Source organism: Macrotis lagotis, chromosome X (assembly GCF_037893015.1).
Source record: "Macrotis lagotis isolate mMagLag1 chromosome X, bilby.v1.9.chrom.fasta, whole genome shotgun sequence".
NCBI classification, from domain to species: Eukaryota; Metazoa; Chordata; class Mammalia; order Peramelemorphia; family Peramelidae; genus Macrotis; species Macrotis lagotis.
Genome location: NC_133666.1, coordinates 630,709,268 through 630,722,882, shown reverse-complemented (window position 1 = coordinate 630,722,882; position 13,615 = coordinate 630,709,268). Strand labels below are relative to the sequence as shown.

General features: G+C 42.7%; 1 protein-coding gene across 1 annotated transcript in view; it reads left to right on the top strand.

Moving 5' to 3' along the window:
* ACSBG2 (acyl-CoA synthetase bubblegum family member 2) overlaps positions 1-13,615 on the top strand; it is a 30,330-nt gene that overhangs the window by 13,426 nt on the left and 3,289 nt on the right. The window contains 5 exon segments of the mRNA XM_074203774.1: positions 774-923; positions 2,152-2,328; positions 8,173-8,354; positions 8,878-9,111; positions 12,485-12,702. Coding sequence (XP_074059875.1) covers positions 774-923; positions 2,152-2,328; positions 8,173-8,354; positions 8,878-9,111; positions 12,485-12,702 — 961 coding nt within the window.

The following is a 13,615-nucleotide window of genomic DNA, read 5'->3' as shown; positions in this document are numbered from 1 at the left end:
GTAAGTGTGAGCTTCATGGGGTGGTTGTTGGGAATGGGGGTGGGGTGAGCAGGACCCCTATGGACAACAGATGAGTGGCATCAAAGATCTTTGAACTTGACTGGAATGTAGTACTGGACTTTGAAGATGGCTAGAGATGGCTCTGGGGCTTGGGGAAAGGTTTGGAACACACTGAGAGGCCCTTCAGGGACTCACTCACTTAGAATCCTGGTGAAGAAGGGCTCCTTATGCCATCCACATCTAGAGAAAACTTTTGGAGTCTGAATGCAAACCAAAGCATACTATTTTCACTTTTTAAAACCTGTTTTGTTTGTTTTTTCTTTTTCTCATTTTTCCCCTTTAGTTCTGATTCTTTTTTTTCACAACATGACTAATATAGAAATATATTAAACATGATTGTAACCTATATCAGACTACTCACCATCATGGGGTGGGGAGAGGGAAGGGAAGGGAGGGAAGGAGAAAAATGTGAAACCCAAAAGCTTACAAAAATTGAATGTTGAAAGCTCTTTTGCATGTAATAGGGAAAAAATAACATTCCCCCTCCCCCAAAAAAGAAAGGTTCCTGGACTTTGTGAGCTGTAGGGAATTTGTCTGAGTCTGGAAGGTGGTGCTCTGCGCTGGAGGGTCAGAAGTGACTTTCAGGAAGCCCAGGGACCAAGTGCCTCAGTTTCCCTGGAGAATCCAATTAATCTACCTTTTTTGAGTCTTTTAGAGCCATGATAATATTGAGTCTCTCACCTCTCTGTTTGCCCTCCCCTCTCCTGGTACAGTGGAAGGAATTCATTACCTTGGGGGAGAGTGTGCCTGATAGCATGCTGGAAGAAATCATTGATTCCCAGAAGCCCAACCAGTGCTGCACATTGATCTATACCTCGGGGACCACCGGACAGCCTAAGGGGGTGATGCTCAGTCATGATAATGTGAGTGTCTTTCTCTTCCCTATCTCAGCTCTGTAGAAGGTGATATCAGGGCATGCCAGCTCTCCCAGTGCCTATTGAGAATCTGTGGAACCGTTTGCCTCAGAGGCTAGGGAGCCCCTGTCTTTTGAGGGTGCCTGCAGAGACCCCTTATCAAGTATATTGCAGAGGGCATCCCTTCCAGTTCTCAGATTCTTTTATTACTCATGTTAACATGGAAACTCAGCTTGGCAGCCCTGAAAGTCACTCTTGGATGGTGGAGAACCATAGTTAATCTCTGGGGAACTGAGTCCAATTTGTTATTTTTGCAACCATTGTCTCCTATTATTCTCAGATTCTGAAGATCTTTGGGTGATGGGGGGGCATGTTTTTAACACTGCTGATTGAAGGCAAGGGTTTGCTTACTTTATGGGTCAGGGATTTGCCATTAATTCCTAGGACAATACAATGCACTTGATATTTTCTATTTAATTCAGTTTAATTGTGGCCCAGACTTTCTCCACAGAGAATGGCCTTTCTCTGGTCCCAGTGCCACTGGACTGGTACTGTCATATTTATAGTCCCTAGGATCATACATATTTGAATGTTGGCCCTATACTCTATGAGCCAAACAGAATTGTTGCAGCTCAAAGGAAACACAAGAGGTGCAGATTTAATCATCTCCTTTCCAAATGTTCACATGGCCTGTTGGTGCCCGACCTGTGCTAGAGTCTTCCCAGCTCCTATTGGTCTGACCAGCCACGGGCAGATTCCCTGAACCTTGCCCCCGAAGATTGATGTTATTTTGTTCCTCATTGAAAACTGAGAATAGCAACCAATCATTTGGCAGCCCTTAGTGGCCCTGAGCCTCAGTGTACTCCTTTGTTAAATGGGGTTAATACTCCTTGTACTCCTACCTTTGGGTAATTGCTATGGTTGAGGCTTTATGACTTTGAAATATACTCCAATTTCTACTCCAACCTAGAAGCTGATGATTGATTTAGTAAATATTGGTTGAAACCTGGGATGTTTTGGTTCTTTAGACATTTATCAAGCTGCTTGTCTTGTGATGGGCATAGTAGGGGAGGTAGAAACGAAGTAGCTAATCCCTGCCTTCAAGGATCCTATGGTCTATAAGCCAGGGAAACAATAGTGATGCTAGTCAGGGGGAAGTCAGGGGGAAGGTGCGGGAGCTTCTGCTTGGGTTACTGACCTGCCTGCCTCTTGTCTACAAGAAGTGACTGTCTTTCAGATCACATGGACATCAGGAATGGCAACAAGTAGTCTCACGTTGAATTCACCCCCATCCCAGCAGGAGATTGTGGTGAGCTACCTCCCCCTCAGTCACATTGCTGCCCAGATGATGGACATCTGGTTACCCATGAAGATTGGGGGGACCACATACTTTGCTCAGCCTGATGCGCTCAAGGTAGGAAAGTCCAGAGTGCCATCTGGGTCACTGTCACCCCATTGTTTGATTGTGGGCTCAAGAGAAAATGCCTGGCTTTGTAACTGACAGGGTGGGTGCCTGATGCCATCCTGTTGATGGTAGCTCTTCTTGCCCCTTGCCATGGCTGTTCTCTTAATAGCGGCTCTCATTTCTATGATCTCTGAAGCTTTAGAAACTCCTTGTCTGTGACACTCTGTGAGGTAAGAGGGATTATCTTCATTTTACATACGAGGAAACTGAGACTTGGAGATTAAGTGTCTTGCCAGGGTCACATGGCTACTGAGAATCAGGTGGCTTCAACAGTTTCTGATTCTGGAAGTCTGTTCTTCCCTCTCCACCTTATTTTTGTCTGACTTTGATGTTTGTGGTTAAGTAGTATGGAAAAATGGAAATATCAAATATAAGCTCCAAGAAGGCAAGAGCTGATTGGTTTTGTCCTTGAATCCCAGCTCCTGGAGTATGGTGGGCAGCAGCAGTGAGAACAGTAATAGAATCTATAAAGTGCTACAAGTGCCAAAAATTTCCCATAAACTATCCTATTTGAGCCTCACAACTATCTGTGGGAGGGAGATTTTCTTATTCCCGTTTTATAGATATATAAACTGAGGCTGAGAGGGATGAAATGACTTGATCAGAGTCAAATAACTTTTCCATGTCTGTTTAGGATTTGAACTGTGGTCTTACTGATTCAAGTTAAGCACTCTCTTCATTATTCCAAGTGCTAGACTTGAAATCAGGAATGATCAGTTTTCTCAGCTGTAATATGAGGATGATAATAAAAGTCCTTACCTGATAAGCTTGTTGTCAGGTTCAGATGCCAGTCATGAATGAACAAGAAGGTCAACCAAAGCTAACTTGATTGTCACCCCTTATTCTAACACTTTATTTTTTAAAACTTGTTTATTAAAATTTATTTTGGTATTTTCTTTTTCACTGATAAAATTGTAATTTTTCATTAATTAGTTTGAGCCCCTATCCCAGTTCACTAAATATTAATTTTTAATGAACTGGAGAAAACCTATTTTTCCCAATGGTGATTTTTTTTCCCTTTATAGAGTGAATGATTTAATTTCTTATGTTTCAATACATATTAAAATCACTGACTTCCATACCTTTTATTAATAAATTTTATAAACTCCCTATTAACACTATTTTATTTCTCTTCCCTTGTAAAAATTCAGTCCTCATTAGGTTTTCTTTTTTTTGTGGATTTTTAAAAAATTTTCTTTTTTGCAAGGCAAATGGTTTTAAGTAGCTTGCCTAAGGCCAAACAGCTAGGTAATTATTAAGTGTCTGAGGCTGGATTTGAACTCAGGTACTCCTGACTCCAGAGATGGTTCTCTATCCATTGTGCCACCTCACTGCCCCACCCCCACATTACATTTTCTCAATATATACCAAGTAAAATCTGTTTTAAGAAGTTCTCATTAAACGATAAAGGCGAAAACAACTTCATTGGGAAAAAAAAATCTTCTTATTTTTCCTTTCTGTCTTCTTTAGCCTCTTATCAGCCATGACAGGAATAATATCTTGAGCTTCTCTTAAGCTATCATCCCTATTTTTTGCATTTATATGTTTTTTTTAAATAGTTTATTTTTCCAATTGCAGGTAAAACATTTGTCAAAATTTGTCGTGTCTTTTTTTAAAAGATTAGTAGATCTTAATTGATATCTTTTGCTTTTGCATTGCCTGAATTTCTATGATAGACTTCTTTCTCATCTCTCCTTATTTTGCTCAGATCGCTTTCATCCTTTTTAAGAAAGAATTTTTTCTTTTAAAAGGAAGAAGAGGGGAGGCTAGGTGGCACAGTGGATAGGGCACCGACTTGGGCAAGTCACTTAACCCTATTGCCTTGCAAAAAAAAAACACCTAAAAAAGGAAGAAGAGACAGTGTAAAGACTGACAAATTGCCTTCTGTGGTGGTAGCGGGAAGGGAAGCGAGATTAGGGGAAAATTGTAAAATTCAAAATAAATAAATTTTTAAAAAAAGGAAGAAGAGAAAAAATCAGGAAAATCAATACATTAAAAAAGTCAGTGTCTTATATGCACTTAGACATTTATCCTCCCCATCTCTGCAGTCACTTTTAATAGTCTCTCTCCATAACTTATATAGTGAATCGAAAGTTAAAAATATTTTCTCTCCATTATTCTATACAAAGAAGTATCTCATAGTAAGACATTTTTCAACTGCCAATTTAAGTTGTGTTTACATTTCACTTGACTTTTAAAGACATAGTAATAGTGTCTATCAACTCTATGAGTCATTTATTTTATTATTTTTTATTAAAGATTTTATTTATTTTGAGTTTTACATTTTTCCCCTAATCTTACTTCCCTCCCCCCACACCCCACAGAAGGCAGTTTGTCAGTCATTATATTGTTTCCATGGCATATGTTGATCCAAATTGAGTCTGATGAGAGAGACATCATATCCTTAAGGAAGAAACAAAGTATAAGAGATAGCAAGATCAGACAATAAAATATCAGGTTTTTTTCCCCCTAAATTTAAGGTAATAGACCTTGGTCTTTGTTCAAACTCCGAAGTTCTTTCTCTGGATACAGATGGTATTCTCCATCGCAGACAGCCCATAATTGTCCCTGATTGTTGCACTGATGGAATGAGCGAGTTCATCAAGGTTGATCATTGCCCCCATGTTGCTCCTAGGGTGTACAGTGTTTTGCTGGTTCTGCTCATCTCACTCAGCAATATGAGAGCAATTTAAAACAAGAATTACATATGTAAAATTGTATGTAAACTTTAAAGCATTTTATAAATGTGGTTCATTTTGAAGTTTTTTTTTAAATTTTGACCTTTGATCTATATAGGGAAATTTCAGTGAAGACACTCTTCAAAACCTACTCTGCAAATTAGTTGTCTGAAAGACACCAAAAGGTTAAGTTACTAGTATTTGTTAGATGAGATGAGATTAGAACCAAGAACTTCCTCACTCTTGAGACTGATTTTCTTTTTGTTACACCACATTACCTCTCCTGTTATTCTTCTTATTTTTTCTTCCATTTCAGTCACTTATGACTCTTTGTGACCCCATTTGGGGTTTTTTTGGCAAAGATACCAGAGTGGTTTGCCATTTTCTTCTCCAGTCCCTTTTACAGATGAGAAAACTGAGGCAAACAGGGTGAGGAGACTTGCCCAGGGTCACTCAGTGAGTAAGTGTCTGAAGCCAGATTTGAACTCAAGAAGAGGAATCTTCCTGACTCCAGGCCTGCGGTCACCCTGCCCCATAATTGTTAGCCAAATACATTCTTGTGGATTGAGCTGAATGCATGAGCACCAGATTTAAAGTCAATTGCCTGACCCTAATACTTAGATCTTGTGGGACTTTGGGCAAACCGTTTCAATTTTCTGGGCCTCAGTTTCCTTTTCTGTAAAATGAAGGAGTTAGACTTGATGATCTCTAATCTGGCTCTGTCTAGCTCTAACTGTCTGACTTCAAACCCAGCATCTTTCCTGCTGCTGTGTTTTTCTTCTTCCTCACTTGCCAACCCTAATTTGACTTTCGTACTTAGGAGGGATGTGGTGCCCACCTGGCCACTGACCGGTTGGTTCCTTGGCCGACTGGAACCTTCCATTCATCCAGCGGCCTTATGTTAAATCAGTAAGCATTTCTCTTAACTCTGCTTTGAGCTAAAGACTGGGGGAACGCTCAGACCTTGTTCCTTGGTTCTGACCTTCCACAGAGCTTCATACTGATAGGGGATCCAGGATGTGGCGGGGACCCAGAGTCCTTTTAACCAAAGTGCTGGGAGGGTAGGGAGGGAGTGAAAGGAGGATCCCTGGGGGGATGGTGATGTTTATGGGATCATTTGGAGGAGAATAGAATAGAGTTCAAATCTGGCCTCAATATACTTACCTAACTGGGTGTTCCTGGGCTAGTCTCTTAAGCCTATTTGCCTCAGTTCTTCATCTGTAAAATGATATGGAAATGGCAAACCACTCCAGTATCACTGTCAAGAAAACACCAAATGGGACTACAAAGAGTCAGGCACAGACATGTCTGAATAGTTAGAGCCCCAGACTTGGGTGCTGGTCCTTACTCTGCCCTTATTTAGCTGAGTGACCTTGGGAGAGTAGCTTAGTCACTGTATGTAGCCTCCTCACTGGTAGAATATAAACCCAGGGGTGGCTTACCAGTGCATATAAAAATCTGGAGATTGGGTCAAAGGGGGGAAGGATAGGGAGCAGATTTTATAAGAAAATAATGAAAATTGGAGCATATTGTTTGATGAGACAGTTTAATTCAGCAAATGTTAATTATTGTGTTAAGAATTATTGCACATCTCCCCTCTTCCACCCATGGAGTGGAGCTTAGCCTCTGCTAGAAAGTGGAGGAACTCTACTCATGGGAGGTGGGGAGGCTCTTTTCCCCAGGTCCTCTCTTGAGAATGCTCTTGTGTCATCAAGATTCCCCTCCTAGTTAAAGTCCCATAAGGAACCCTCTTATCTGTTCGACTGTACCTCCATCTAGACTCCCCAGCCTTTAGGAAATGATTAATAAATACTTGTTGAGTGATTATTGTGGAGCAGGCTGTGGCCTTGGCTGGGTGGGACCCAGTGATAGGGTCTGGAGGGAGTGGGATACCCCTCCATGGATGAGCTCCTTGAACCATTGAAGAAGCTCAGTGCTTGCCTTTGGGACCCAGGAATTACATTTGATTACATCCCTGGAAGGCCTTGTTGTCATTGAGGCTCCTGATAGGTGACTGGGTCTCAATAGATAGAGAATCTAGCCTCAGGGAAGCCAGGGTTGCCCATCTTGCCTCTGACATCTGTCTACGGGCTCTGGGATTCTGGACCAATCCTTGACCTAATGGGGCCTTGGGCATCTCTCTAAGACTGTAAATTACTGAGAAGTTGTTGACCTGCCTTCCATTCTCTTGAGGCCCAGGGCATTGTGAGGATCAGGAGACAGAACATTGCAAACCTTTAAGCACTAAATAAATGCTAGGAATTATGCAGGAGAAATAGAGATCAGAGGAGAAGAGGCATTTCTCAAGGTCATCTTGTAGTTGTAGGGTGACTCCTTGCCAGAGGTGGGACCAGAACTTGAATCTCTTTCCTCAGCCTGGAGGGCTTCCCACTAGTCTTCACTGATCACAGTGGCTTCCTTGCTGAGTCCTTCTCCTGGGGCTTCAAAGGCCAGCTTCCCTCATAGCTGCAGACCTAGCTAGGAAACATGTTGGTAGTCCTTGGTAGAGACCTTGGGCAAGTTACTGACCCCCTCAGGAGCCCTAAGAACTGTAACTTGATAGGATATGTTACCAGCTGGTGGCTGATCTGGGTCTGCTTCAGTCTGGACAAATTCAAGGGTCTGGACTCCTCAGGGAGGAGTTGTGGTGAAAGAATGGTTCAGCATCTTACAAGTTTCTAGAGACAGATAATCTGGGAAGGAGGATTTTCCTTGAGGTTTTTTTTATTGTTTTATTTTTGTTCTGTGCAAGTTAAGGGTCTGAATCATAGGTTTTTGAGGTGGAAGGGGTCTAGTGATCACCTAGCTCAATCCATTCAGTTTATAGCTGGGGAAACTGAGGACCAGTATTCAGGATATACTTCTATGCATGCCTCCCCATTAGAATGTAAACCCCTTGAGGGCCAAGATATCTACTTATTGATTAGGCAAGCAGAGAACCTGGGACTTGTTCAAGGAGACTCAGCCAGTAAGGGTCAAAGTTAAGATATGAAGTTGGGAGCAAATCTTGTGCTATTTCTCCAACCACTAGGACACTTGAACCTGAGACTTGGACCTCATAGCATCTTCGGATCAGAGATACTCAATTCTCCTCCTCTTCTCTTGTCTGGCTCAGGGCACGTTGCCTGGAACATTAAGGGAGGTGAGGCCCACAGCCTTCCTGGGAGTGCCTCGAGTCTGGGAGAAGATGCAGGAAAAGATGAAGGAAGCCGGTGCCAGTGCCTCCTCCTTCAGGAAGAAAGTGGTTGCCTGGGCCAAAGGCATTGGTCTTCAGCAGAACCTGAAGCGGATGAACGGGTGAGGCAGAGCAGAGTCAGGGTGCTTGTGCCGGTGTCTGGCTCATTAGTGGGGAGTCAGAAGAAATTCCAAGAGGTTTCTTAATTCCCAGCTTTCCCTGAGCAGGAGTCCCCTTGAAGACCTTTCAGCTTCCCCTTAGAGCCCTTCATCCAGGGACCTCCCTTCCAAGGCAGCCCTTTCCCCCAACCCTTAGACTGTGAGCGCCTTTCTCCATATTTCTGGTGCTCGTCATAGAATGAACCAAAGTTAGCATTTTATCAATGCTTGCTCACCAGGTCACCAGTAGTTCTAATGTTTAGGAATGTTTCCTGACTTCAGATCCAGATATTTAATGATTCTCTCTGTAGGAAAGTCACTCAAACTCTCTAAGTCCCAGTTCTGTTAAACATAAAATGGGGAAAATTGGGCTTGGCTCCCAACTGATTCTGGGGAGAGTGCCTCGCTGTGGGGGCAGAGGGTGGAAGCAGGGGTTGGGTAGTCTGGGCTTCCCCTGATGTGGCCCTGCTTTGGATTTCTTTTTAAGGGACACTGATCTTTCTCTGAGCTACCATCTGGCAAAGTGGTTGATGTATTCCAAAGTGCGAGATGCCCTGGGCTTCGACCGTTGTTCCCAGTTCTTCAGCGGGGCTGCCCCCATCACCAAGGACACCCTGGAATTTTTCCTGAGCTTGGACATTCCTGTATGTGAGCTGTATGGGATGAGTGAGAGCACAGGACCCCACACCATCACCCACCGAGACTGCTTCAGGTTGATGAGGTATTCGGGTGGGGTCCCCTGAGAGCCCAGGTGAAGGAACAATCCAGGAAATACCCTCCAGGGTGAGGGATGGGAGAAGGGGGAGTGTTAGTGTTGCTAGTGTTAGCAAGAGTAGAGTCAGAGGGAAGAGGAGCCCTTGGCTTGTCAATCTCAGCCTCTTTGTTTTTTTTCAAGTTATTTTGCAAGGCAATGAGGTTAAGTGACTTGCCCAAGGCCACACAGCTAGCTAATTATTAAGTGTCTGAGGCCGGATTTGAACTCAGGTTTTCCTGACTCTGGGGCAAGTGCTCTATCCACTGAACCACCTAGCTATCCCTCAGTTTCTTTGTTTTTATTGATTTTTTGCAGGGAGGCAATGGGGGGTAAGTGACTTGCCCAGAGTCACCCAGCCAGTGAGTGTCTAAAATCAGAATTGCACTTGGGTCCTCCTGACTCCAGGGCCAGGGCTTTGTCTGCTGTGCCGGCCAGCAGCCTCCTTAGACTCTTTAGCACATGGCCCATTACCCTTGGGCACAGAAGACCCTCCTCACCCCGATGTGTTTCTGCGTTAGGCTTTCAAATCTGTGTGATGTAGATTGAGAAGGAAAAAGTACAGGCAGATGGTAGTAAGACACCACAGGAAGTGTGGATGGTGGGGGCCATATTCTCTTGTTGTTCTCCTTCAGGCTTTCTGCCCTTCTTTTCCCAGCTTCATGGTGTAACTGGAGCACTTTGCAGGAGAAAGCGTAGATAAAGCAAACCTGAGTGTAAAGAAGTCTCAGTAGTTTGTTACTATTATTGAAGGGTCCTTGGAACAGAGGATGGAAGAACTGGAAGGGTCCTGGAACATAGGATGTCAGGGTTGGGAGCAGCCTCAGAGTCCAGAATATCAGGGTTGGGGAAGGTCTTTGGAACACAGAATGGCAGAACCAAGGGTATCTTAGAACACAGAAGGTATTGGAGCAAGGAGGATCTTAGAGGTATTTAATCTTTTTCTCTTCTCACTTTTTTTAAAGAGAAACTGAGACCCAGGAGGTGGGAGGTCCAAGATCATATGTATTTTATGGCAGAGCTGGGACTAGGACCTAGGCAGTGCCTTTCTTTGAAAACAAACTTAAAATAAATTCATATTCCTCTTCTCGCTCTGCAGTCTCTTCTGCTTTCCTTCTGTTTGTCATCAATTACAACCACCATTGAATGCTAAGGTTGGTCCCAGGAGAGGAAGAAGACTCCTGGGTCTCATTGTTTAACAGCTCCCAGTCAAGTCGTGTTGGGACTAGGGATAAGGAAGGTACAGAGAGAAACAGAAGAACAACTGGGATGCATACAGCACTAATTCTTGCACAGCACTTTGTGTTTTCTCATTTGACCCTCCGGGCAATCTAGTGACCTTAAATGCATTTCATTGATGAGGAAACTGAGTGTAAGGATGACTAAGTGACTTGCCCAGGGTCACCTGGCTTGTGAGTGTGTGAGCTAGTTTTGAACTCTGGTCTTCAGACTTAGTGCTCTTCGCATTGTGGAACTATCTTGTTGCATCATAACTGGCATCTAGTCCAACCCAAACCTGAGCAGGAATCCCTCTTGTAGCCCACTTTACAAAGACATTCAGCCTCTACTTAAAGACCTCTAGAGGCAGGGGCAATATACTCTTTAAGGCAATAATAGAAGTTTTTTCTTCCCTAAATCTGTGTATCTCTTAAATTCTCCTTATTTCTAGTTGTACCGAATCTCATCTCTTTTTCCAGTCCTTTCAATATTTCCCCAGGCCTTCATCTCTCTAGAGAGATAAAGATTCCTTAAAATGCATCAACCAGAATTGGACCTGGGTTTTCAGGAGGGGTCTGACCTGGGAAAAGGATAATGGAGCCCTCTCATATTTTAACCTAAGATCCCTTTAGTTCTTTTGAAAAAAAATATTGTGACTTTTTTCCTATTTATTTTCATAGTTTATTATTTTTATTTTTCAAATCACAATAAAAAAATAACCTATTCCTACCTTCTCTCAATTAAGCATATTTTTTTAAAGTTTTTGCAAGGCAATGGGGTTAAATAATTTGCCCAAGGTCACACAGTTAGGTAATTATTAAGTGTATGAGATTGGATTTGAATTCAGGTTCTCCTGACTCCAGGGCTGATGCTCTATCCATTGCACCACCTAGCTGCCCCAATTAAGCAGATTTTAAAAAATATATCTATACATTACAGTATGATCCAGCAAAACAAATTCCTATATCAATCATATCCAAAAATGCACATCTCTTTCTCTTTCTTCATTTTAAAATCACCTCTTGTCAGGAGGCAAGAACTTGTACATTTTCATTCTTTTGAGTTCTTATTTTATCATTGGGTTGCTCAGAGTTTTAACATTTTCCAAAGTGATTTTCCTCCGTAATATTCTTGTATGTGTAGAAATTGATCTATTTCTGTTCACTTTTGATCTATTTTCATTTGTAAAGGTCATTAGTCTTTTGACTCTGGTGTCAATAAGGTCACCCAAATTTCAAGAGTTTTTCCTCCAGGAAATGTTTTCTGGTTGAAGCTTCCTCATCCTGTACTTAGATGCTTGGTTATATGGACCCAAGGGTAGGACTTGATGTTTCTTTCCATCCAATTACATCTTCTTAGATTTTGAATCTCATTTTACTATGGGGAGACCTTCTGGGCCAACTCTTTTTTTGAGTTTCACCTATTTTTCATGTCATCTAGTAGAGCATCCTTTTTCACCTTCTCTTGCCTCTAACAAGCAATTCCCCTTCCTTGAGTATTCCTTCTCTGACTCACAGAACTTCTCTGTCTTTCTTTGGCTGTCACACTGCTGACTTTTCACTTCTGTACCTGCCCCCTCAGTGCCTTGAGCAGAACTGCCTGGATAACCTGGAGGAGGGGAGAGAGCAAAGGGTCTGAGATGAGAGGGCTCTCCCTTCCTGAGAAGGCTCATAATAGGCACTGGGAAGAAAGAACCCTGAACTTGGGACCAGGCAAGCCCTGTATCTGAATCTGAGCATGGATTCTTTCTCTGCAAGTTCTGTAACCTTGGAGCCTCAGTTTTCCCTACTGTAAAGTGGGTATTAATCTATGCATTACCTACTTCAACAGATTATTATAGAAAGCTCTTTGTAATCTTAATACCATTGCAATTAGAGCAGCTGGGAAGAATAACTTAGTTTTCTTAAGCTTTTCTATTTAATGACTCTACTTATTTACTGTATTGACATTTTTTGAGAAAGCACAAATATTTTTGTTCCCATTGTATAGAAGAGGTCAACTTGCCTAAGGTCACGGGTTGGATCAGATTCAAACTCAGAGCCTCACCTGCCTTGCTTTCTACAGGCTTGGGTTAGTAATTTAACTGAAGGGGATTTATTTTAAATGTTCTTCTCTTTCCTTCCAGTTGTGGAAAGGTAATACCTGGTTGTAAGAATCTGATATACCAGAAGGACGGTGACGGAGTTGGAGAGGTCTGCTTCTGGGGTCGCCATGTCTTCATGGGCTACCTGGACATGGAAGACAAGACTAGGGAGGCAATTGATGAATCGGGATGGCTCCACTCAGGAGACCTTGGGAAGTTGGACGAGGATGGCTTCCTTTATATTACAGGCAGAATCAAAGGTACTCCAAGGGAAGAAAGGGAAGATAGAGAGGGGAAAGGAGGAAAGAGAGAGAACAGAGGAAATGCTTGTCCTTCACTTTCTTTTTTTAAAATTTTTTAAAAAAAATTTATGGCAATGGGGTTAAGTGACTTGCTGAAGGTTACACAGCTGTACTGAGGTCCTCCTGACTCCAGGGCTAGTGCTCTATTCACTGTGCCACCTAGTTGCCCCCATCCTTCATTTTCTTTTTTTGGTTTTTTTTTGACAAGGCAGTGGGGTTAAGTGACTTGCCCAAGGTCACACAGCTAGGTAATTAGTGTTTGAGACTGGATTTGAACTCTTATCTCCTGACTCCAGGGCAGGTGCTCTATTACCTGTGCCACCTAGCTGCCCCTGTCCTTCATTGTCAAAGAAAAACCATAACATCAGGGAAGTGATGTCATGACAAACACATGAATTGGATTAGAATGGGAGGGGGCTGTGCTAATTCACCAGCCTCACTTTCTTCTCTGGAGCCATCTGGATCCAATGGCTAGATACAAATCAGGATGACTGGAGATGGCCCTGGATGTGAGGGAATCAGGGTTAAGTGATTTTCCCAAGGTCATACAACTAGTGAGAATCAAATGTCTGAGGTCAGATTCAAACTCCTGTCCTCCTGACTCCAGGGATGGTGCTCTATCCACTGTGCCACCTAGCTTCCCTTAGAGAACAAGAGGAAGGAAGAATGAAAGGGAGAAAAGAAGGAAAAAGGAAGAAAGAGAGGAAGTAAATTTATGCTCCTACTATGCAGTCTCTCTGCTAAGCACTTAACAGATAGTTCATTTGATCCCTATAAAAACCTGGGAAGTAGGTGATATGATTGCCCCCATTTTAAAGGTGGGAAAATTGAGACAGAAATTAGGGGATTAACCCAGGGTCCCATAACTAAT